This window comes from Callorhinus ursinus, unplaced genomic scaffold (genome assembly GCF_003265705.2).
Source record: "Callorhinus ursinus isolate GAN/ISIS: 27379988/994484 unplaced genomic scaffold, GSC_fseal_2.0 scaffold33, whole genome shotgun sequence".
Classification (NCBI taxonomy): domain Eukaryota; kingdom Metazoa; phylum Chordata; class Mammalia; order Carnivora; family Otariidae; genus Callorhinus; species Callorhinus ursinus.
In genome coordinates this window covers 10,247,575-10,270,784 of record NW_027397095.1, presented here as the reverse complement: position 1 = coordinate 10,270,784, position 23,210 = coordinate 10,247,575, and the positions used below count along the sequence as shown (strand labels likewise).

General features: G+C 38.5%; 1 protein-coding gene across 1 annotated transcript; it reads left to right on the top strand.

The window, feature by feature from the left end:
• The first annotated feature begins 519 nt into the window (after nt 1–519).
• SH2D1A (SH2 domain containing 1A) lies at nt 520–20,797 on the top strand. The gene is made up of 4 exons (XM_025852652.2): nt 520–841; nt 13,879–13,942; nt 19,243–19,387; nt 20,443–20,797. The coding sequence occupies exons 1-4, from the start codon at nt 705–707 to the stop codon at nt 20,481–20,483; spliced, it is 387 nt and encodes a 128-aa protein (XP_025708437.1). The 5' UTR covers nt 520–704; the 3' UTR covers nt 20,484–20,797.
• Nucleotides 20,798–23,210: the final 2,413 nt, after the last annotated feature.

Genomic DNA, 23,210 nt, shown 5'->3' with positions numbered 1-23,210 from the left:
AGTAGGAAAAGTATTTGCTCAGGATCAGGATTGCTCAAGATGACTAGGAAGAGTAGAGAAGGAGACTTGGCCCATGTTGGTTTCTCACCGACTTTCTGATTGTGTAGGAGCCTCCTGGTTCTGCTCAGGAGTGCCTGCACACTGATAGTACTGGTAGTTTCTGTGTTTTGGTCTCAGAGCTTCTGGTTCTTTCATTCTCTGTCAGCACGTTTCTGCCCCACACCAAGGCCGTATACACCTTGCATCTATCATCAACCCGTCTGGGGACTAATTAAGCTAAGTCATCCCTGGCGGCCCCTGGGAAACCTGCAAGAACGGAAGCCTTAGCAAGCATTCCTGTCTGTGGGCCCGGGTCGGCCTTGGTAGTACAACCCAGCTCTTGCAAGGGCCTTCTTCCAGTTGGCCTCCCCTCCCCCTCTGAACCCTGTGTTGGGGGGTGGGGTGTGGAGGGTGGGGGCAGGGAGGGGGATTGAACCTTGTGGCAATAACCAAGCTTCTAAATTGCTGAGCTGGTTTTAATTGAAGTGTGAGAAGGAGGTTTGAAGGCAGATAGACAACATCCTGTTGTTCGGGTGCTCCTCTCTCTTTTTCTGCACATCTGGCTGAACTGGGAGTCAGGTGGCTGGCTCGGGGCTTGGTTGCCGCAGCAGAGGCATCTGCCTTCCACTGGTCCACGCCTCAGCGGCCCACGAGTCCACCAGGCCATGGACGCGGTGGCTGTGTACCACGGCAAAATCAGCCGGGAGACGGGCGAGAAGCTTCTGCTGGCCACGGGGCTGGATGGCAGCTATTTGCTGAGAGACAGCGAGAGCGTCCCGGGCGTGTACTGCCTGTGTGTGCTGTGAGTACGTTGCGGTGGCCGCGGGCACCGGGCCCGTCGACTGCACCGCACGGGCTGGGGCTGCGGGCGGCGGCGGGCGACGTCGGGGCCTCCAACACTGCTCCTGCGACCGCAACAAGGCCTTCCTCAGGTCCAGCCTAGGGGCGTCGCGGACCGAACTTCGGGGTAGGCCCTTCATGGGGGTTTCACTCCCAGGGCCTTCCCGCTCCAGAAGTCTCTCCCCGGGGCCTTTTGTGGCAGCTGCGGAGAATGCCCTTCGGGGTGGGGAGACGAGGCCTAGAATCTACCTTTGCTCTGAGTAAGATCCAGGCTCCCCAGCTCCCGTTTTGACCTCTAGTGGAGGCCAGGGAGGTGGAGCCCTGGGATGGTGGACTGGCCAAAATTGGGGCCACCGACTCCTGAGAAAATGAAAGGCATCTGTGCCTTTCCAGATCTCTTTAAATGGAATTGGAGGCGTCCTCCCAAGGGAAATCATCACATTCTGGGAAAGGAAGAAGACTGAGAAACGGAATCCATTACTTTAAGAATGCAATGCCAGTTAGGTCGGGGTGCTGAGAGGGGGATATTTGGAAGTAAGACTGCCTCTCTGGATCTGCTTACTTTGTGCTTCTTTTGGAGGAGCTGTGTGCGGGGGCTGGGAGTTTCAGAAGTAGGAGCCTTCTTTTTTTTTTAATTTTATTTTATTATGTGAGTCACCATACGTTACATCATTAGTTGTTTTTTTTTTTAAAGATTGGTGGTAGATCTTTTTTTTTTTAGATTTTATTTATTTATTCATGAGAGACAGAGAGAGAGAGAGAGAGAGAGAGAGAAGCAGAGGGAGAAGCAGGCTCCCCACTAAGCACGAGCCCGATGCGGGACTCGATCCCAGGACCCTGGGATCATGACCTGAGCCGAAGGCAGACGCTTAACCATCTGAGCCACCCAGGCGCTCACATCATTAGTTCTTGATGTAGTGTTCCATGATTCATTGTTTGTGCATAACACCCGGTGCTCCACGCAGAACGTGCCCTCTTTAATACCCATCACCAGGCTAACCCATCCCCCCACCCTCCTCCCCTCTAGAACCCTCAGTTCGTTTCTCGGAGTCCATCCTCTCTCATGGTTCATCTCCCCCTCCGACTTACTCCCCTTCATTCTTCCCCTCCTACTATCTTTTTTTTTTTTTTAACATATAATGTATTATTTGTTTCAGAGGTACAGGTCTGTGATTCAACAGTCTTGCACACTTCACAGCGCTCGCCATAGCACATACCCTCCCCAATGTCTATCACCCAGCTGCCCCATCCCTCCCACCCCCCACCACTCCAGCAAACCTCAGTTTGTTTCCTGAGGTTAAAAATTCCTCATATCAGTGAGGTCATATGATACTTGAGAAGTAGGACCCTTCTTGATAAAAAGCTAGGACTGACAGTAGTGGTAAAGGGCATGAAGGGAAAACACCCCTGTTATGATTCAGCTTTGCCCTTTACCTAGGCATGCCTTAGTCTAACGCCCATTTTGAATCAGATGCACCTTCATCTTTGCTCCAGGGCTCCAGAATCAGGAGATCTGAGACCTCATCCTGTGCCAGTCTGATGGTAGACTTGTGACCTTGGCAAGTTAACCTCTTGGTCCTTCAGTTTTCTTGTCCATAAAATGGGTATAATAATAAGACCTACCTCATAGGAGAGTGAGGGGCAAATGCGATAATGCAGGTAAAGAATTTAACACTGGACTGGACACATCATAAATGCTCAGTAAATGTAAGCTATTGTTATTATTGTATCTGTCTTCTGTCGAGTTCTCTCAGTACTCTCGGGGCATTTCTAAGGAAGGACCTAGCTTGATCACTTTTTGTTACACGTGAAACACCTGCACTATGTAGTAGGTTCTAGTCAGAAACAAAATGAAGGAAAATGCTTGGTAGTAATTTTGATACCTAATGATACACTGCAAGATTGTGAAATACTTTCTGGGTCAGTGAAGAAGATCATACTGAGGCCATTATTAGATGATTTTCATTGTTTATTGGTTTTTTCTTTTTACATGGTCAAGCCATGTTGGTGACAACTCTCAGGCCATGCTAAATACACTTACTATAAAGGCTTCAAGAGAAAATGTGGAAGCAGTTGAATCTCTTGGGCTCACATCTTTTTTTTTTCTTTTTGAAGTACAGTTGACATACAATGTTATATTGGTTTTAGTTGTACAACATAGTGATTTGACAATTCTGTGCATTCCAAAATGCTCAGCACGATAAGTGTGGTCATCATCTGTCACCATACAAAGTTATTACAGTATTGTTGACTGTGTCCACTATGTTATACTTTTCATATCTATGACTTATTTATTTTATCACTAGAAATTTGTACCTCTTAATCCTCTTCACCTGTTTTGCCCATCCCCCCCCCATCCCTCTCCCCTTTGGTGACCACCAGTTTGTTCTCTGTATTTAAGAGTATTTTTGTTTGTTTTACTTTTTAGATTCTGCATATAAGTGAAATCATATGGTATTTGACTTTCTCTGACTTATTTCACTTAGCATTATACTCTTTAGTTCCATCCATGTCATTGTAAATGGCAAGATTTCATTCTTTTTATGGCTAATATTCCATTGTATATATTATACCACATCTTCTTTATCCATTCATCTGCTGATGGACACTTGGGTTGCTTCCATATCTTGCCTATTGTAAATAATGCTGCAATAAACATAGGGGTGCATATGCTTTTTTGAATTAGTGTTTTTGTTTTCTTTGGGTAAATACCCAGTAGTGGAATTACTGGATCATGGTATTTCTATTCCAGTTTTTTTGAGGAAACTCCATACTGTTTTCCATAGTAGTCACACCAATTTACATTCTTACCAGAAGTGCGGAAAGGTTTGCTTTTCTCCACATCCTTGCCGACACTTGTTATTTATTGTCTTTTTGATACTAGTCTTGGGTTCAGACCCTTATGATTTGCTTACATTATTGTTTTTCCCAATTGGAAACTGGGGAAGGTCGGTGAAAGCCATCTAGTATTCTGTGGCTCTTTTCTTATCAAAAGAATGTGGAAGAATGAGTGGGCAAGTGAAAGGGGCTTCTTTAGAGAAGCTGACAAAGGAGGTAATGAGCCCCTTAACATAGAGGTTAAAAAAGAAGCCTGGGCAGGGGACTAAGATGAGACAGTGTGTGGCAAGATGCACCTAAAGACTCAGCCACGTTGGCCCCTTTGTTTTTTCTCAAACCTGCCAACTGTGCGCTCTCCTCCTCGGATCTTTACACTTTACACTTTGTTACTTCTGCCTCGTGCCTCAGAGACCACTTTGACCACCCTATCTAAATTAAGTAGCTTCTCCCTATGCCTGTTATACTCTATGACTTTATTTTTCTTCAAGGAGTTTTAAACTAGCTGACATCTGCTTGTTTACTTATGTATTGCTGTTTTCTTCAGCAAAAATGGAAACTCACCGAAGGCAGGGACATTGTCTTCTGCACCAGGAACACAATCTAGCACATAATAGCCATTATGAGGCATGTTATGAGGTACATAATAGGCACTCAATAAATATTTTTGAATTAGCAAATGGATTGCCAAGGCAAATACCCTTCTTTCCCGCACAGAGCTTTGGACTGATAATCAGGCCAGGGTGTAGACTCTGGGGAGGTCATTCAGCTTCTCTGGGTCTTGATTTTCATACCTGTTAAATAGGAATCGTAAGGTGTGCCTACCTTTTGCATAAGATCGCTATTGGAAAAATATGCAAAAGAAAAGGACAACTTTTAGCCTTTTGCCTATGTAGGCCAGGACCACATAAGGAATTAACTTAGGCAGAGTGGGAAATTGTCAAACACGTAAGTTTTTACCCAAAGTGAATCTTGCATAAATGCAGTTTTTATGACTCTCAGCTCTCCATGCAAACCTCCTTATGAAGTCGCGGAATTTGGTAGGCAAACTGGGAGTCTCCTAGCTTGTGTTTTGATGGGCACACTGGGGCCTCAAAGTCTTAGATCATGATTGCCAGGCTGTGCTACAGAGGAAAGACACAAGGATACATTGTCTTTTATGAGAGTTTCTTACTCTTTTTGAGCCAAGGGTCCCTTTTGATAAACATAAAAATTTCATGCCCCCATTTTAGTACTATGCTGTAGTAACAAAAATCAAATTTTATTTTGAAATAAACAACATACTCATTTCAAACCAAAACTTGTGTGCTCATGATATGCAGTAGAAATAACAATGTAAATGGTGTATACACGCGAACAAGATATAGCTAACAAACGTGAATTGATTATAGAATTCACTCAGAATAGTTTCTCATTCTATCTCTCGTTTTCTCCCATTGTCCAAGGAGGTTTGGTTGAGCTTTAGTTTCTGTAATTTTATGGCAGAAATAATACATTATGTGTGCCTTTCAAACTTTATTTTAAACTCTATTTTCAAACTATGCTTGCTCCTTTCCCTGGTTCTGAGCCCCCAGTCATGGCCTTTAGATATGGCCTTTTCCTCTGTTCAGTTTTGGAAAATTGAATCTCATAAAGCACTAAAGAAATTTTCCATTTACAGAATTTCTCACCTTCCTTTAAAGTGAGTTTTCCTTTCAGTTATTTTCAATACATAAATGCAGATTTTTGTATCATGAATCTATTAAAAATAGTTCCTAATGCCTATTCTTATAGAAAACTTGAAAAGTGTAAATAATGGAAATGAGGGAAATCATCTATAGTTTTAAAACCTAAAGACAATTATTGTTGAAAATTAAGGGAATTTTCTTCCATATTTTAGTAGAATAAATTGCTTTCTAAACACACAAGTGCTCTTACAATATCATATTCTACTGCATTTTCCACTTAACATGAAAAAAACCCATTCATATATATTTTAAGACATCATTTTTAATGGCTGCATGGTAGTTCAGCCAGTGATTGTACTATATTTTCTTTAACCAGTCATCATTTTTAGACATTTGAATCATTCCATTTTTCTTTGCTGTTACAAATGTTATCATGATTCATATTTTAGTCCATAAAGATTTCCTTGTATTTATGATTACTTCCTTATAATGAATTTCAAGATATGCAATTTCCAGGTCAGAAAACATTAACAGCTTAGGATTCTTGATATATACATGATCATCAAATATTTTTCCTAAATGGTTATGCCAGTTTACATATATGTTCATCAGTAGTGCATGAGAGTATCCATTTCACTATGCCCTCCCTAGAAATGGGTATATTGTTAACAAAAATTCTCCTTGAAATTTGGTGTCTCACTCTTTATTTCATATTTCTTTGATTAGTGAATGTCTTTTATATGATTGGTAAACTATTGTACTTCCTTGTTCATAAATTGGCTCTTTGCGTGCTTTGCTATTTAACCATTTGGATCTTACTATTTTTCTTAACACATTATGAATTTTTATATACTAATCCTTCATCTGTTGCAAGTATCTTTTCTCAATTTGGTGTTTGCCATTACTTTTCTCTGATACACAAAAAATTAACATTTTTAGTAGTTAAATCTGTCGCTCATTTTCTTTGTGCTTAATTTCTTCCGTTGCTTCCCAGCTTAGAAAGTTCTTTCACCTGCAGAGATGTCATACCACTTCACTTCAGTTTTTGTTTTCAATTTATGGTTTGGTTAGTTTACATTTAACTCTTTAATTCCACTTGGGATTTCATTTTGATGTGGAGAAAAGATCTAATTTGATTTTGTTTCAAAGTAGCTAACAATTGTCCTAATATAATTTATCAATAGAACTTCTATTCCCCGTTGATTTTCTAGCCTACTTTACCATATATTAAACTCTAACATATAGCAGTTATTATTTCCCATCTATTTGGCTCGCCTGATCTATTTATTTTTGTATTACTAGCACTGTAGTATGATAATGTTTAATACATTTAAATAATTATTTTTCTTTTTTTCCCCAAAGATTTTATTTTATTTATTTTTAAAGATTTTATTTATTTATTTGACAGAGAGAGAGAGACACAGTGAGAGAGGGAACACAAGCAGGGGGAGTGGGAGAGGGAGAAACAGGCTCCCCTCTTAGCAGGGAGCCTGATGTGAGGCTCAATCCCAGGACCCTGGGATCATGACCTGAGCTGAAGGCAGACGCTTAACGACTGAGCCACCCAGGCGCCCCTCCAAGATTTTATTTTTAAGTAATCTCCATACCCAACATGAGGCTCGAACTCACAACCCCAATATCAAAAGTTGCACGCTCCACCAACTGAGCCAGCCAGGCACCCCATTTATTTGCTCTTCTTACTTATTGGTTCTTTGAGATGAAATGTAGAATAATTTTGTTAAGTTAAAAAAAAAGTCCCATTGGGACTATATTAAGCTCAATAATAAATTTAAAGAATAATTGCCATCTTTAAAGAATGTAGTCTTCCCACCAAAAAACCTGATACATCTCTCCATTTATTAATTTTTAAAATTTACATCCATCAATAAAGTTTTGTAGTTTTCTTCCTTATAGGCATTGCACATTTTTTGTTAAGTTTATTTCTAGTCATTGTATGAATGTATGTGTCAATTTTTTTTGTTTCTATTGAAAATGGAATTTTCTTTTTCTACCATAATTTTCTATTGCTTAAGAAAGCTACCGATTTAACATTTTTCTTGTATTCATCCTGTGTACTAAATGCTCTTATTAGTGCAAATAGTTTTATTTCATTTTATTTTAGTGTAGTTTAGTTTATTCTTTTTGGTTTTCTATGTATATTAAGTTTCTTCTCACTAAGTTACACTTGAACTCTGACATTTCTTCCCTTCTCACCCTCAATGTAGACAGCCATTGGGAAAGTCCTCCTTGCCCACTGGGGTAGTTTGATGGTGAGAGGAGGAAAACCAATTTAAAATATTTAAAATAATTAGTTTGCAGAAATAGTTTATTTCCATAATTAGCGTCCTTCTGTACATCTCTGACTTTGTTACCTATTTGATGGAAGATTTAGAAGCTGAAATGCTGTTACATTCTTTAGCTGCAAGGACACATAGTGAAGTCATTTGACATATATGTCTTTCGATAAAAGGATAACTATCTTTTTGTCCTTTGAGATTTAAGGGATGACTGGGAATAAAATGCCTATCAAACCACTGAACTGGAGAAATGGGGGAAGGAGCAGTGATGAAGTAAAATTCCAGTTTATCAGTTGTAATAGAGGGGAACATTGTAGCCAAGAACTCAAAAGAATGAGAAATTATGACTTAGTTTACACTTAGTTTTTTATTACAATTGGATATATGTGTTGGTGCTGCATTTGTCTTCATGATACTTTAGGTCACCAGAATTATTTTGGATTTTCTGAGTACAATCCATTAATGGCAGAGCAAGCCTGAAAGCCAGCCTCGGATTAAAGTTGCATCACATAAACCACCAAATGTACAATTCACACACCAGTAAATCAAGTGCTGATTCTGGTTGACAACGTGAAATTAAAGTTGCAAGATTAACCTGAGGATGTCATTTGCCTAAGTGAAGGGGAAGTCTGGGTTAATCTTTTAAACTTGACCCTAAACTAGCTATTTTATCTTGGGCAAGTTACTTAAACTTTCTGTATCTCAGGTTCCTTATCTGTGAAAAGGGAAATGATGATAAGAATCGTATTTCCCTCATAGGGTTAGTAATCCTCAGAGGATTATATTACATGAGTTAATGTTTATAAAGCTAACGTGTAGTAGATATAGTTAATATAAATAAAAATCTACAAATAATTGCAATACAGAGCATCATAGGACTACATAAATAAAATGTGCTGTGGCAGTTCAGGGGAAGAAGAGATTATATTTATTGTCATGACTCATCAAAACTGGTTTTACATAGTTTTCCTATCAGACTTGAAGCTGAATGACTTGATATATCAGTTTTGTAAATTCAAGTTCAGTCTGAAAAAGGGAAGATTGTGCCATAGGAAATTCAGATATCTTTTTACTCAGAGTATAGTCTCAATAATGATGGCTTTGTATAAGATACCATTCTTCTGGGTTTAAAAGTTCTGAAATATTTGTTAAAAAATCAGTCACATTTTAATTGTGCCCGGAATTTTGCGCATAGCATTGGTTTGTATAGACATAGACCGTATGGGCACTAGCATGCTTTATTTGCAGTGTCACGAAGAATCAGATGTAACTAAACTTTTTCTTTTGTGTAGTCCTTGAAGTGGTATAAAGAAAGAATTGATGTGGTTTTGTTAGTTCTAAACCAAGATCTGTCCCTAACACTGACCCCTTGAGAAAATAAGAAATAAATCAGGTTGCTTTCTTCTCATTCATTTCTAACCAGGGCACTTTTTTAAGGATTGGGACAGCTTTTGAAAAAAATGAAGGCAAATTTTAATATTAGCAGGGCCCTAATCAACACATGCTTTGTACTCATTAAAATGCAAAATATTAGTTAAAATTAGTGTCAATAACAATAACAACAATAGCAATAAAAAGCCTCGACTGTTTACTACTAATTATTCATTTTCTGGATTTTTTTTTCATGATAAATTTTAAATTCCAGGCCAATCAACAAGTCTGACAAAAGATTTGGTGGAGGAAGGAATTTTAAAATTACAGAGCATTATTGGTTTGTCTGTATTAATGGAAGGAGTCAGAGAAAAGATAATCCTAAAAGGGATGCAAGAGTTTTTAAACATAAATTATATTTTTCTGGTTTGTGACTTAGACTAGATTTGTAAAGCACCAAATTGTAATTTTGCTTCTTTTTCTTTAAAAAAATGTTAGTAGTCACTTATGTAACTTTATAAGAAAAATTAATATATGGGGATGCATTTACATTAGTTTAAATTTGCTTCTACTTTGTATACATACAGATATGGTTCTGAATAGTTGTAATCGGAGTGATGTCTCCGTGTGTCCACTCCTTTCACGTACCATATTTTATATTAACATAACCCATGTGCTTAATTTAACATTTTTGGAAAACATAAGAGGACTCTAATACCTTTGCACTTCGGTATAATTGTGAATGGTTCTTTCTGCTACCATTTTCTTATTTTGAATAACATACCTTATTTGGGGGTACTTAGGTTAATTCTCTTTTTTCCCATTCTTAAAATAGAACTACTATGAAACTCTTTATGAAATTGCTTTGTCCTTTGATTCCTTGGAGTGTAAAGAAGATAAGCAAGGTCATTCATTAGGTCAAAAATATGCATGGTATTATAGCTCTTTTTACAACTCTATTTCCAATTTATTTCCTAGAACAGTGGCTTTTCAGTGGATGGGGAGAGACTATGTGTAGTCTGAAAAAACATATTCAAAATTTAGTTGAATTTTATATTTTCAAATTATTATTTCATAACTCAAGCTACAGAAAACAAAACATGAAATTTTGTTTGAGAAGAGGAAGTGCATGGTTCAGAAACACTGCTCAATGAAGACTGAAACAATTGAAAAAACTTCAGCTTGTATTTATTTTTTTCCTTAAAAACGTTTTTACTGAAGTATAGTTAACATGCAGTGTTAGATTAGTTTCAGGTGTACAGTATAATGATTCAACAGTTCTATACATTACTCAGTGCTCCTTACGATAAGTGTACTCTTAATTCCGAAAACAGAGACTGAGTGACTACGGAGAAGGTGGCACAGAAGTGCCCTAGGTGAGTGGAAGAACCCAGCTTGACTTTGCAGAAATTGCCATCAAGAATCCCAATAAGGTGTGGGCATTCTCTTTGCATTTCAGTCCACCTGTAACTGTAATGTTCCTTACAAATCACCTGGAGATCTTGTTAAAATGCTGATTCTGATTCAGTGGTTCTGGGGCAAGGCCTGAGACCCTGCATTTCTAACAAGTTTCCGGGTGATGCTGATGTTATTACCCTGGCAATGTAATTTGGACGGCCCCTTTTTGGATCTCTTGCATCCATGACCATAGGGTAACAAGAATTGAGTAGAGGGGATTCTTGGTCAGTGACTTCAGTGACTTGAAAGTGGAAGAGATGAACTCCTGGTTTATTTGAGGGGTGAAGCGATTCTGCTCATTCAGAAATCTGAGGGGCGGGGGAGTAGGAAATTGTTAATATTAGATGGGTTAATCACAAGAAGTTTTAGGAGCCACTGACACCAGGTTGTTCAGAGACTGAAGGAGGTAAGGGCTTTTGAAGTGGTACTCAGGTTCCTGCTGCTTAACTGAAAGTGAGATAAGATCAGATTCGTTAGGAAACAATTTTCAAAACAGACTCATTTATTTTGACTAAATGAGGCTGAATGATAGTAGGGAGATAGATTCTTTGTATTTTTAGAGACTCGCTGTTTTAGAAAGTGAAAACTGGTTGCTTACGATTTTGCTTGCTTCGTAGCTGAGATTTTAAATAATGCATTTCCACATCACCTTTAATGATACTGAATTGCTGCCATTAATCGCTTCCCAGAGGGAAATTGGAACGAAGGACCTATGCTATTTCTCTGCTTCTATCTCCATTTTGCTATGTGACTCTAAGAAAATCACTTAAAGCCTTAGGGTTCGAGTTCCCATGGTGAAAAATGGAAATCAAAGCCCTCGCCTTGTTCCCTGTAGAGTACTTACTGTAATCAGTGGGCTCTGAGGTAGATTTTGTTGCTTAAAAAAATAAGACTTTAACAATGTAATATTATATATTTATTTAGCATATTATATATGCATATATCAAGCTATTTTATGTATGATCTAAATATGCTGGGAAACCTTCATAACAAAAATGAAACATTTCCTATAATCACACGAGCAATTAAATTGAATTTTTTTGGTTTCACAAATTGAATGAACCTGATCATAGTGTTTTAGATGTATTTTTTTTGTCCTTTAGGTAATCAGTACTGATGGATACTGATTAAAGATACAGTAATTTAATGCACATTTTAAAAAAGATTTATTTATTCATTTGAGAGAGAGAGAGCGCTTGCACACGCATGCCAGCGGGGGCACGGGCAGAAGGAGAGGGAGAGAGAGAGGGAGAGAGAGAATCTCCAGCAGACTCCCCGCTGAACGCAGAGCCCAACGCAGGGCTCAATCCCACGACCCCAAGATCATGACATGAACTGAAACCAAGAGTTGGACGCCCAACTGACTGAGGAACCCAGGTGCCCCTACTCCACATATTTAAAGACCTTTAGTTCTAAAGGGAATTGATGGTAAGTGAGGTCAATTACTTGAGGATGACCCTCTGTTTGGAATGCTTTAGAATCATCTGTTCTTTAAAGTTTAAATACATTGGTTTTTACCAAAGTTTAGCATGTATTCTAACCAAAGATTTCTACTGACCTAAACTTGTGCCTAAGAATAACAATCAGAAAATGTCTAAAATAAAACTGTGTTGATCCAGAGAATCTGATCCATATTCCTATTCATAATTTGAAATAATTCAGAACAAAGTTTACCCTGCTTTTCTATGAAGTAGAAGTTTCTTAGGCAGATTATAATCTACATCCATTATAGTATGGGGACCAAGAGCTAGGGCTCTAGAGTTAAACAGGCCTGATTCAAATCCCATCTTTGTTGCTTGATCTCTAGTGTGGTTCTCATTACTTAGCTTCTCAAAGTCTCAGTTTCCTCATCTATAAGATTAATTTTACAATATAAAGCTCATAGGATTGTCGTGGGGTCCAAAAGAGATAATAATGCATGTGCTATGGACTGAATTGTGTCCCCATCAAATTCCTATGTTGAAGTCCTAACCCACATTGCGGCTGCATTTGGAGATGGGCCTTTGGAATATAGTTAAGGTTAAATGAGGCCGTAAGGGTGGGGCTCTAATCCAATAGGATGGGTAGGCTTATAAGAAAAAGAGAGTCTCTCTCCATGCACACACAAGGAAGAGGTCATGTGAGCTCACAGCAAGACGGTGGCTGCCTACCAGCCAAGAGAAGAGGCCTCAGAATGAAAGCTATGTTACTGGCACCTTGATCTTGGACTTCCAGCCTCCAGAACTGTGAGAAAATAAATTTCTTTTGTTTAAGCCACCTGCCCTGTGGTATTTTGCTGTGGCAGCCAAAGCAAACTAATACAGCATCTAAAACTCTTGGCATCAATTATGGTTGTACAGTATGCTTACATACTTAGTGATGGCGGAGAATGTTTACCCCAAAGGACAAGCTGCTTTCAAATACTTTAGCAGGAGTCTTTTTGAAAAATTTTATTTATTTTTGAGAGAGCAAGAGAGAGAGCGAGAGCAAGAGAGAGAGAGAGCAAGCGGGGGGAGGAACAGAGGGAGAGGGACAAGCACATTCTGTGCTGAGTGCAGAGCCAGGCACGGGACTTGATCCCATGACCCCAGGATCATGACCTAAACTGAAACCAAGAGTTGGATGCTTAACCAACTGAACCACCCAGGTGCCCCAGGAATTTTTTTAATTCAAATTTCTATTCTTACTATATTATGCTGTAAAGTAACCATAATAGTAATATTATAGAAATAGAGTATTATATTTATTATATTTAGAATTAATATTGTTATTTCTATTAAGTGGACCTGATAGTACCTTATCCCAGTAAAATATTTTTCACCTAAAGGTTCTACATGTACCTAAAAGTAATATGACCACACTTTGGGGACGCCTGGGTGGCTCAGTCGGTTAAGCGTCTGCCTTCCGCTCAGGTCGTGATCCCAGGGTCCTGGGATCGAGCCCCGCAATGGGCTCCCTGCTCAGCGGGGAGCCTGCTTCCCCCTCTGCCTGCCACTCCCCCTGCTTGTGTGCGCGCTCTCTCTCTGTCTGACAAATAAATAAAATCTTTTAAAAAAATGACTACACTTTCTTCAGTCTATTTAATAATCCATGATTTTTACTAATTACAACACGTCTCTAGTTTCTTTCTGTCCAGTCTCTCAACTAGACAAATCCTTAGGAGTGTGAGCTCCCATATTTTAAAAAAGGGAAAAGATAAAGAAGGCTCTCTAAAAACTGTGATAATATGCAAGCAAGTTAGATCCCCCAGGTTTTTCTTCCTATGAATGCAATGGTGCCCATATATGTGTGTCCCAATATATGTAACATTTATGTGGACTAGTTAAGATCAAATTTAGAGCATCTGTTGTTCTTTCGGAATGTTTCAGTAATTGAAGTTTATTCTTTCACAGGTATCAAGGTTACATTTATACATACCGAGTGTCCCAGACAGAAACAGGTTCTTGGAGTGCTGAGGTATAGCTCTTTTATTTATTTTTCGCTTCTGGGGATATCAGGGAGGTGTTTGATATTTAGGCTGGTTTTATAAAAGAGTTGTCAAATCCTACTTTCCCCAAATATTCATCAGATTCAAATCACTAAAGCTCCAACACAAAATTGTTCATGGGTCTTAAGAAGGCTTTAAAGAATTTTTGTCCCAGTTCTGTTCAGCCACCATTGTATAGAATGGTCTCACTTTGGGGAAAATATAAAAAAGTTGAAGGATTGTGTCAAACTTTTAGTGCCTATGCAAAATTTTAGAAAGCATATACAAAATTTGTATTATGGTTAAATAAGCAATTATTTACCAAATGATACCAATATGAGCGTTGGTTCTATGGTGGATTAAACAACATGACTCCTGTTTTCTAAGAGCCTCTATCTAATACCCCTGAGGAGATACAACATGAATTCAAGAGCGATTTGAGAGCTGAGTTTGTCGTCAAGTAGATCTGGGTTCCAGGTCTGGTCCCCCCTCCTCCCTGACAGGTCTGTGAACTTGGGCAGGTTACTTAACTTTTCTCTGGACAAATTTCTTCATCTGTAAAATGAGCCTAAAAATAGTGCCTCGTTCATAGGGTTTATTTTGAAGATTAAATGGGATAATGCATATAAAAGAAAGCTCTTAGCTACAGGACCTGGTACATAGTAAGCCCTCAAAAATGTGAACTCACCCAAACTGCTGGACAATATGATTGTATGTAGTCAATTGCTATGTTATCTAGCATAGGAGTTCAAAGAAGGGAAGATTTTCCAAGGATTAGTAATCAAGATTGCTCTTTGTGTGGAGGCAAGACTCCTAGCTGGGCCATGTGGGAAAGACAAGGGTAGGCAGAATAAAATTAGAGGGAACACTGCAGTGGTTTTAAAAGTACACTCTGCAAAATTCTAAGGTTCTTCCACATGGATGCCATGGGGTGGCGGGGGGTCGGGGGCAGAGGGAGAGGGGGACAAAAGTGGGTATGCTTTTGGGTGCCCAATTCATCTTTGATCCAAAAGGTTCACCTTTGTTTTGCTTATCAGCTGGGGCTCGGATAGGATTTCATTAGAAAAATGGGCTATGATGGCTTTGAAAACATTTGAAAGTCACTATACCGTTGCAGGTAATGCCCACAGAATGAATTTATTTCCATGTACCAGGGTAGGATATCACATCTTACCAATGTAGAGGTCTCTACAACTGAAATCTTTGACCTCAAATGCTTTCTCAGATTTCTGAGTCTTTAAAAACAGCCTGTCTTTATAATGAAAGCACTTTATTATGAGCTGTTTGAAAACATAAATGCAAATATCAACCTCTATTAATAATTCAGTCTATGCGCTTAAGAAATTCTAGTCTAGGCTTAAAAAAAATTAAAATAGCTCTAACCTTTACAAATTCATCAGTAAACTAGAAAGCCCAAGTTGCAGACTATGAATGTTTTAAACTACAGAGATGAATTAGGGCAAGTTTTCAAACATGTTGTTGCTTTATATCATAAATAAATAATTCATTAATAATAATTAATTATAATTAATAATTACTTTATAATTATCACAGATAATTAATACTGTGTTACCAATTAGAGGCAAAGCAGTAACATTTCTAATCAAAACGATTTACACCCGTTTATATTTTAAAATTCTCTGCAGCACTGCAGAGATGATTGAATAAGAAATTAAATTTCACTTATCACGAAGAATAGTTGTGTGTGATATATACATATATATTTGTATATACTTTGATTAGAAATAGCCCTTCTCCCTAGAGAAGTAGCCTTCGGCTGCTGAAGAATATTCTTTATGGAAAGGGTCTTAAATTATTAGGGTTTAGCTAATCTTGTCTTTAAATTTGTTTTCTTCTATTTCAAGTATAACATCATAGGATTGTTACATGCTTGTAATCATGTTAAGGAAGAAAGGGCTTATTGAACATAAATGTCCTTTCATCCTGTTGTCTGGTCTGACCCCATTTATACAATAATATTGTAATTATCTGCACCAAGAGAGCAGAAGATTGGCATGTTTTCTCCAAAGGGAAAACAGTTTTTAAAAAATGCCTTAGATTTATTTTTGAAATGCATATTGCATTTTTTCTATCTACTAAATTTGCTTTCTTAGTTATGTTTTTGCTAAGGGAATATTAAACTAGTGTGTGTTCTCAGAGCTCATATCACCTGACTGGAAGAAATTTCTCCAGAGCATATTGAAGACCAGCTGTGATCCAAAACATGTTTCCATGGATAACTAAGAGATGGCAGTATGGGAAATGTGCAAATTTGAACAATAGCTGAGTTCAGTGACAGAATGGGAGTTGTCAGTGGTACAATTCTTATGGTAAATGTATTTTCAAAATTGGTTAAATGACAGATATTTATACTGCTTTTTGGAACAGTGCTTTAGTTTGCCACACTGCAGGAAAAATCATGGCAGTAACACTCCATCCTCTGTGCAAAGATTGTGCTAGAAATCTAAGTAAGTCTGAGATTTGTTTCAAAGAGTGGAATGAAATTTTAACTCTGGATCCCCCGAGTTATGAAAGGCAAATATTATGTGAATATCTACTTTTAGATAGACTTTTAGGTTTTATCATTGCCTAGCGTATTAACTTATCTCATGAGACTCAGGCTAAGATTTTGCTAAATTGTGAATTTAGAGAATTCTATACACAGTCAACTATCATTTATTAATATGTGCATTGTCATCAGTATATTGTAAAAAAAAAAATGTACTAGGGCGCCTGGGTGGCTCAGTTGGTTAAGCGTCTGCCTTCGGCTCAGGTCATGAACCCAGGGTCCTGGGATCGAGCCCTGTGTCGGGCTCCTCAGTGAAGAGCCTGCTTCTCCCTCTTCCTCTCCCGCTCCCCCTGCTTGCGCTCTCATGCTCTCACTCTCACTCTGTCTCAAATAAATAAATAAAATCTTTAAAAAAGTAAGTTCTAAGCTCCCCCTGTGGACTTCAGTGCCTTTGGGCTTTTCTGGATATTTGATCGTCAGTAGATCAGTAGATGCTAAATAACTTTACTTATTAACCTAAGCAAAACACTGTAAATTAGGATAGTCATTTGCCAGTGAAACATTGCATCCCATGTTCAGATTGTACATCCAGTGCTATTATTCCTTTCTGTTAGTGTGGATAATCAAGTGTTAACTGCATGTAAGTCCCCATAAAAAAGATGTTTCTGTTGATAAATGGTTTTACAAGCCACAAGAACAGCTAAAAAGATGTGTGGTTTGAAATCTTTCCACACTGGGGGAGTGTACAGTTTCTTTTCTGGTTGGTGACTCTAACTTCTCTAGAAACTGTTTGGTCTTACCCTCTCTGTTGGTGAACTCATTGTGGGTATTGGCCCGAAAAACAAAAAGACTGGGTGCTGGGATCAAGAGCCAGTTCTGCTTCTGATTATCTGTGTGAGCTTGGGCAAGCTGAATTATCCCTTTGTATTTCCATTTCTTTTTCTTTTTTTCATTTTAAGTAGGCTTCACGCCCAGCATGAAGCCCAGTTTGGAGCTTGAACTCACAGCCCTAAGATCAAGACCTGAGCTGAGATCCAGAGTCGGTCGCTCAACTGACTGAGCCACATAGGCACCTCTGTATTTCCATTTTCTTATCTGTCAAATGGGAATAAGCAAATCAGCAAATCACTGCCAATTTGTGAGGAAATAGTGGAGGCAAATGATGGGAAAGTGCCTGGAACTGAAAAAGTACTGTGAGGAAGATATAAGGAGGTATTTTGTGCCTATGACCTGCCCATGCCATTTAGAGATTCTGTCTTGGAGACAAAGAACTGTTTGGAGCCCTGTAAGAATGGCCATGGTATTTTGGATGAGGTCTCAAGTCGAGTTCTGGGAAGGTGTTTTGTTTTGTTTTGTTTTAAGATTTATTTCTTTATTTTAGAGGGGGGTGGGGAGGGGCAGAGGGAGAGGGGGAGAGAGAGAGAATCTAAGCAGACTCGCTGCTGAGCACAGAGCCCAGTGCAGGGATCGACGCTGGGCTCAATCCCATGGCCCTGAGATGCTGACCTGAGCCGAAACCAAGAGTCCGCCGTTCAACAGACTGTGCCACCCAGGTGCCCCCAGTTCTGGGAAGGTGTTTTGACCATAGGGGTGGAGCTGAGAGAGAGAGTGTGTGTTCTACATCTACTGAGGCTCCGGACTCTGTGAGCCTCTGAGTAGACACTAATTTAAAGCTAAAAGGAACTTTTTCAGGGCTTTCAAAAAAAAAATTACTTGCCCCAATGTAGGAAATGACTGTGAGTTACTATGGACAGCGTGCTGTCTTCAGCTTTTCGTCTAGTTGGCTGAAGTTTGCTCGCCAGCCTTCATGTTTTCTCATTAAATGCTAACAAACAAACAGCTCCCACCTCAAGAATCTTCCAGATGGAATAGCTGAAAAACAGCTTTCAAAAAAAACCCTAGTCATTGTTCAATTGCTTATAGCAATACTATTTTATTTTATGTAAAATGACAGTTTTGAGCTGATGCCTAAAGCTGGGCTCATAAGCTTTTGCAGGAAATTGTTATTTTCAGCAGTGCCTTTGCAAGAGAATTGATGTCAGGAAAGGAATACATTTTAATAGTCACTTGCAAATAATGATCTCTTCAAAAGCAAACAAACAAATAAATAAAGGTGACCTTATATAGTCTTTCATTTTCGTGTCATAGAGAAAATCTTGTCATGGTGAGGTGTTGGCAGAGAGCAATTTTGGGGAGGATAGGGAAGTTTCCCGAGGAGGAAAAAATTCAATATGAAGGATGAGGCAGGACGTATGGTGAGGTGAGAGTCTGGGGACTAACTAGCTATGTGTTGTGTGTATCGTAACGGTCAATTTTTAATTTCCTGTGTAGCATTTTTATTGTGGAATGATGACTGGGAGGCTGGGTTGTTGTTGTTGGGTTTGGTTTTTCAGGCTTTTTATTAATGACCTGTACGATATGTGTTTTTTCTGTGTTTAACTGCATCTTCTCTGTTGGTGCATTCATTGTGGGTAATGGCCTGTATACCCTTAGAGGCTCGGGATGTGTGATGGGTAGCAGGCAGGAAGGGCAGGAGCTTGTACAAACTAATACCACCCTTGGGAGAACTGAAATGACAGCTCATTAGCTCCTCTTGCAGGGAAATTCAGCCAACCAAAGTAAGCTCTTCTAGAAATGTTGTTTTTCCTTCTTCCTTATGTTTTCAAATATTTGAACAAGTTATACAAATGTTACCGATCTAAGCCTCCCTCACACATTTTGTAGGCCTATTTGTATCATTTGGAGGTAGGTGAATAATTTGCTTGGCCTTTTATTTTCCAGACAGCACCTGGGGTTCATAAAAGATTTTTCCGGAAAATAAAAAATCTCATTTCAGCATTTCAGAAGCCAGATCAAGGTATTGTAATACCTCTGCAGTATCCAGTTGAGAAGAAGTGCTCAGTTAGAAGTGCACAAGGTGCTACAGGTATGGTTCACTGTTAATTTTCGACAGGGCTTGGCAGCTCGGGGTTATGAGTCAACATTTTCATAAATACAAAGTTATGGGAAGTTCCGTAAGCAACACGCAGTGGGGAGGTAGGTGTTGCCAGCCAATTGAGCGAGGGGGGACTATTCACAGGCTGTGATTTCAATAGGCTCCACTGTAAAGTTTTAATACAACTCCAGGAAAATATAAAGAATTCGATGAGCCCACAACATTTAAACCCCTCTTTTCCCATCTTGTTCTCCACCGTGTCCCTTTTGTCAACACCGAAGTACCATTTCACTTCACTAACTTAGACACAAAACGTTTGAGGGATGGGATAGTTCTGACAACACCTGGGCTGTCCTTCACCTTTGCTTAGTAAACGATACTTTCTTTCCCTTCAGAGAGGGAAAGGCTAATGTTAGCGTGGCCCATGTGATCCTCATTTCTGAATTTGTGGTGCTTGAATTAATGACATTTTATTGGAGCGAAGGAAACTAAATTAGTACACGCTATTATGCTACAGGCACACGTTGTCCCATCTCCTGAGCGAAGCTATTTTAGTGTTATGTATCAAGCTGACGACAGAATACTGGTCAATGTCTGCAGCTACGTGATTGTCTATTCATCTACTGAAAGGGGTTAATCACTTGTTTGGAGTGAGAGGCTATGCCTTGATTGAAACAATAAATATTTATGATTAGAAAAATGAGTTGTTATGTCCCTTTTTGACAGGGACCCAGGCTCAGGCATAAACTGACAATTAGACTTAAGTGCTGAATTAAATTAATGAGTAGTTAGCTTTTATAATAGAGATATAAATAGAACTCCAATTTACAAATTACACATTACAATTACAAACTGTTCCTTTCTGCTCCGTATTCCCTTCTTTATAACTCAGTTTTAAGTACCGGTTGCTTGAGCTGTATCACCGGGTTATATCTTTGTGAGCTTTATGCCGTTGGAAATTTTATGATTATAAATTTGAGTTAATCTGTAATTTTAATAGCTTGTAAGTTTATCTTTTCTTAATTTTCGTGATTATTTTTCTTTAGGGAGAAGAGAAGAGCCTGATGTCTTCCTGAAAGCACCATGAAGAAAAATCAAATACCTTGTACTTTATTTTCTATAATTTAAATATATGCTAAGTCTTATTATATATTGTAGATAATACAGTTCAGTGAGCTACAAATGTATTTCTAAAACCATCATAGTCCCGTAGTGGAAGTCTAGCATGATGTAAAAGCTGAAATGGACTTTGCCGGTAATGAGGCGCTTTGAAATGAGGTTATTTTCAGTTTTATTTACAAATGGGAAACGATTTAAAACATAATGGTACTTTAGAAAAGATTAATGTTAATTCTTGCCAAATATAAATAAAAATAATCCTCAGTTTTTTTCTCAAAAGCACCATTTTTTAGTGAAATATTATTTGACAGCTACTGATTTTAAAATGTCTTGCTTGATTAGATGGCAGGAAGCCGATTCGTGTCCCTCGTCTTTGTCATGTGTGGTTCTAATTAGGTATTACGCTCTCCACTGGCTATGGTGGTGTAGGGTCTTTGGGGATTTATGAAGTTGCGCACTGTGTGTTAAAACAAGTACTGGATAAAGAGAGAAGAATTTCTGTTTAATTCTAAAAGCAGCCTTTTCGCCTAGTGTTCTGATGTTGGATAGCAGAATCCACAGACCAATCTGGAGTTTAAAAATCCCGTAATTTAAAATATGCTCTAAACATTGATTACATTTGATATTACAGGCTCCCTATGGGAGCCCTGAAAACCTTAACGGTTGTGTTGTTTTTTAACAGTTCCAAGTGACGGCAACCTAAGTGAGAGCCAAGATTTTACACAGTGACAGATATTTATATTTTTTTCTCACATGTATATTTTCATGACTTTTGTGATTTGATTATATATCAAGTTGTTTCGGGGCTCCTAGAGCTCACTCACTCAACAAACACAGTAGGCACTGGGGTAGAGGAGTAAAAATACTCAGCCCCTGTGCTCAGGCAGCTCCCTCTCTAGTTGGACAAGAAAACAGTAACAATTAAAAAAAACGTAACAGAAAAAGAGCGAAAGATGTCAATAAAAGGTGATAAGCACATGCTAAGTGAGGTTCCCACTGTGTAGGTGGATCTGTTGTTAGAGGCAGAATGAGTCAAGACAAATACTCTGGTCCATGGTCCATAGGAAAATGCTAAGTTCTGTTATAAACTAATAAATTGGAATTCTGAGTTGTACCCGAGTGGGGGTGAGCTTGATGAACTGCCAAGAGACAGAGCTACTCTCCGTGCACTGGCAAGATCTGATGTCTGAGCATTTAACGTGGACGCAGTGGGAGTGCCGATGTGGAGCTGGGCCATTTACCATTTCTAGAAATAAAGGCATCACTTTAACTTGTAAAGGAATTCGGAAAGCTAACTTTCAAAACAAAATGCGTATGTTTAGATAATTTTTCCTTTTTTGTAGCTTGGGTTTAAATTTTAATAGGTGTAACTAATTTTCACTCTCTCTAGCTTGTTCATTCTGGAATAATCCTAAATACATGAATTATGTTTGCATGTTTCTTTACCAGAGTTTTTTTGAAAAAGCTTTTTTGAATCATTAATGGTCTTTCATATTTCAATAAAATATTTGAAAGCTTTATTTACCTAATTTGTCTTAAAATATTTTTTAAAAATATTCAGAGATAGGTGTTATGAATATATTAAAGCATTGATGAAAGCCATCTTATCTTATTGGACAGATTCCCTGAAAAAGGTAAGTGCTTTTTTCTGGGTCTGCTACTGTCAAACTTTCCAGTTGATGTGCCTACCCACTGTCTTCTTTTGCTGGCCTTTTACTCATAAAGTTTTTTTCACTTTTTCTCTCCCAGCATAAGCATTCTTGCCATTTCCCAGTACATAATAGCTTGCGGCTTTACAGAAAGGTCATATTCTTGCCATATCTAAAATATTGCCATGCTAACATATACCTGTAAGATGCTGAGTCAAGATAGAAAAATGCACATATATTTCCAAGTGTACACCTTTCTTCAGAAAAAGAAAGTGTGTCAGCAAGCCCACAAGAACATGACAGTTTATCAAACACTCATTCATTTCCTCCGAGTTTGTTCTTAAGAGATAAGGTCAGTAAGGGAGACAAGCTTAGGTAATTGTCAGTTTGGCTATTACAAGCAAGTAAGCCTTGTGGTGGTACATAGGTAGCATAAGTCTACAGAGGATGCCTCTGATTAAGACTTCTAGTGTAAATGGGGAGCTGGATTGAAGATATTTGTGGTAGAGCAGATCGAGAATTAAAAATGCGAAAAATAGCTTTAAAATCTGTTTAGAAGGTTTAGACATCAGCTCATTTTATTTGATTCACTTTGTTGAGTTCAGAATCCAGAGTCTATTAATAATTAAATCCAGATTTGCCCTTGAGCATTTCAAGGTTGCAAGATACCTAGTCTTTCTGTTAGAGAGCTATAAATCCAACATTGTTGCCTATGTTTGTCCTTGTAGTAAATGGGATACCATTAATTTAGAGTTTGCAGCGAGGGGTGAAGTTAAACTACCCACTTTGGAAAAGTTCATCATTTGGGGTCATTGGCCAAACTTGTTGCAAAAGGTAGAATTTCCATCATTAGGCCGTTGGCCTCTTAAATGAATATTTTTATGTAGAAAGATACAACAAAACCGATTGACTGGAGAGAGCCCATCAACATAACATTTGAGATTTGAATTCTTTCAGCTTTGTCAGATTATCCGTGTGACCTTAGGTAAGTCAGTCTGTTACTATTACTGCATTTGCCAAGTAGGAACAATGAAATCTTGCTCACC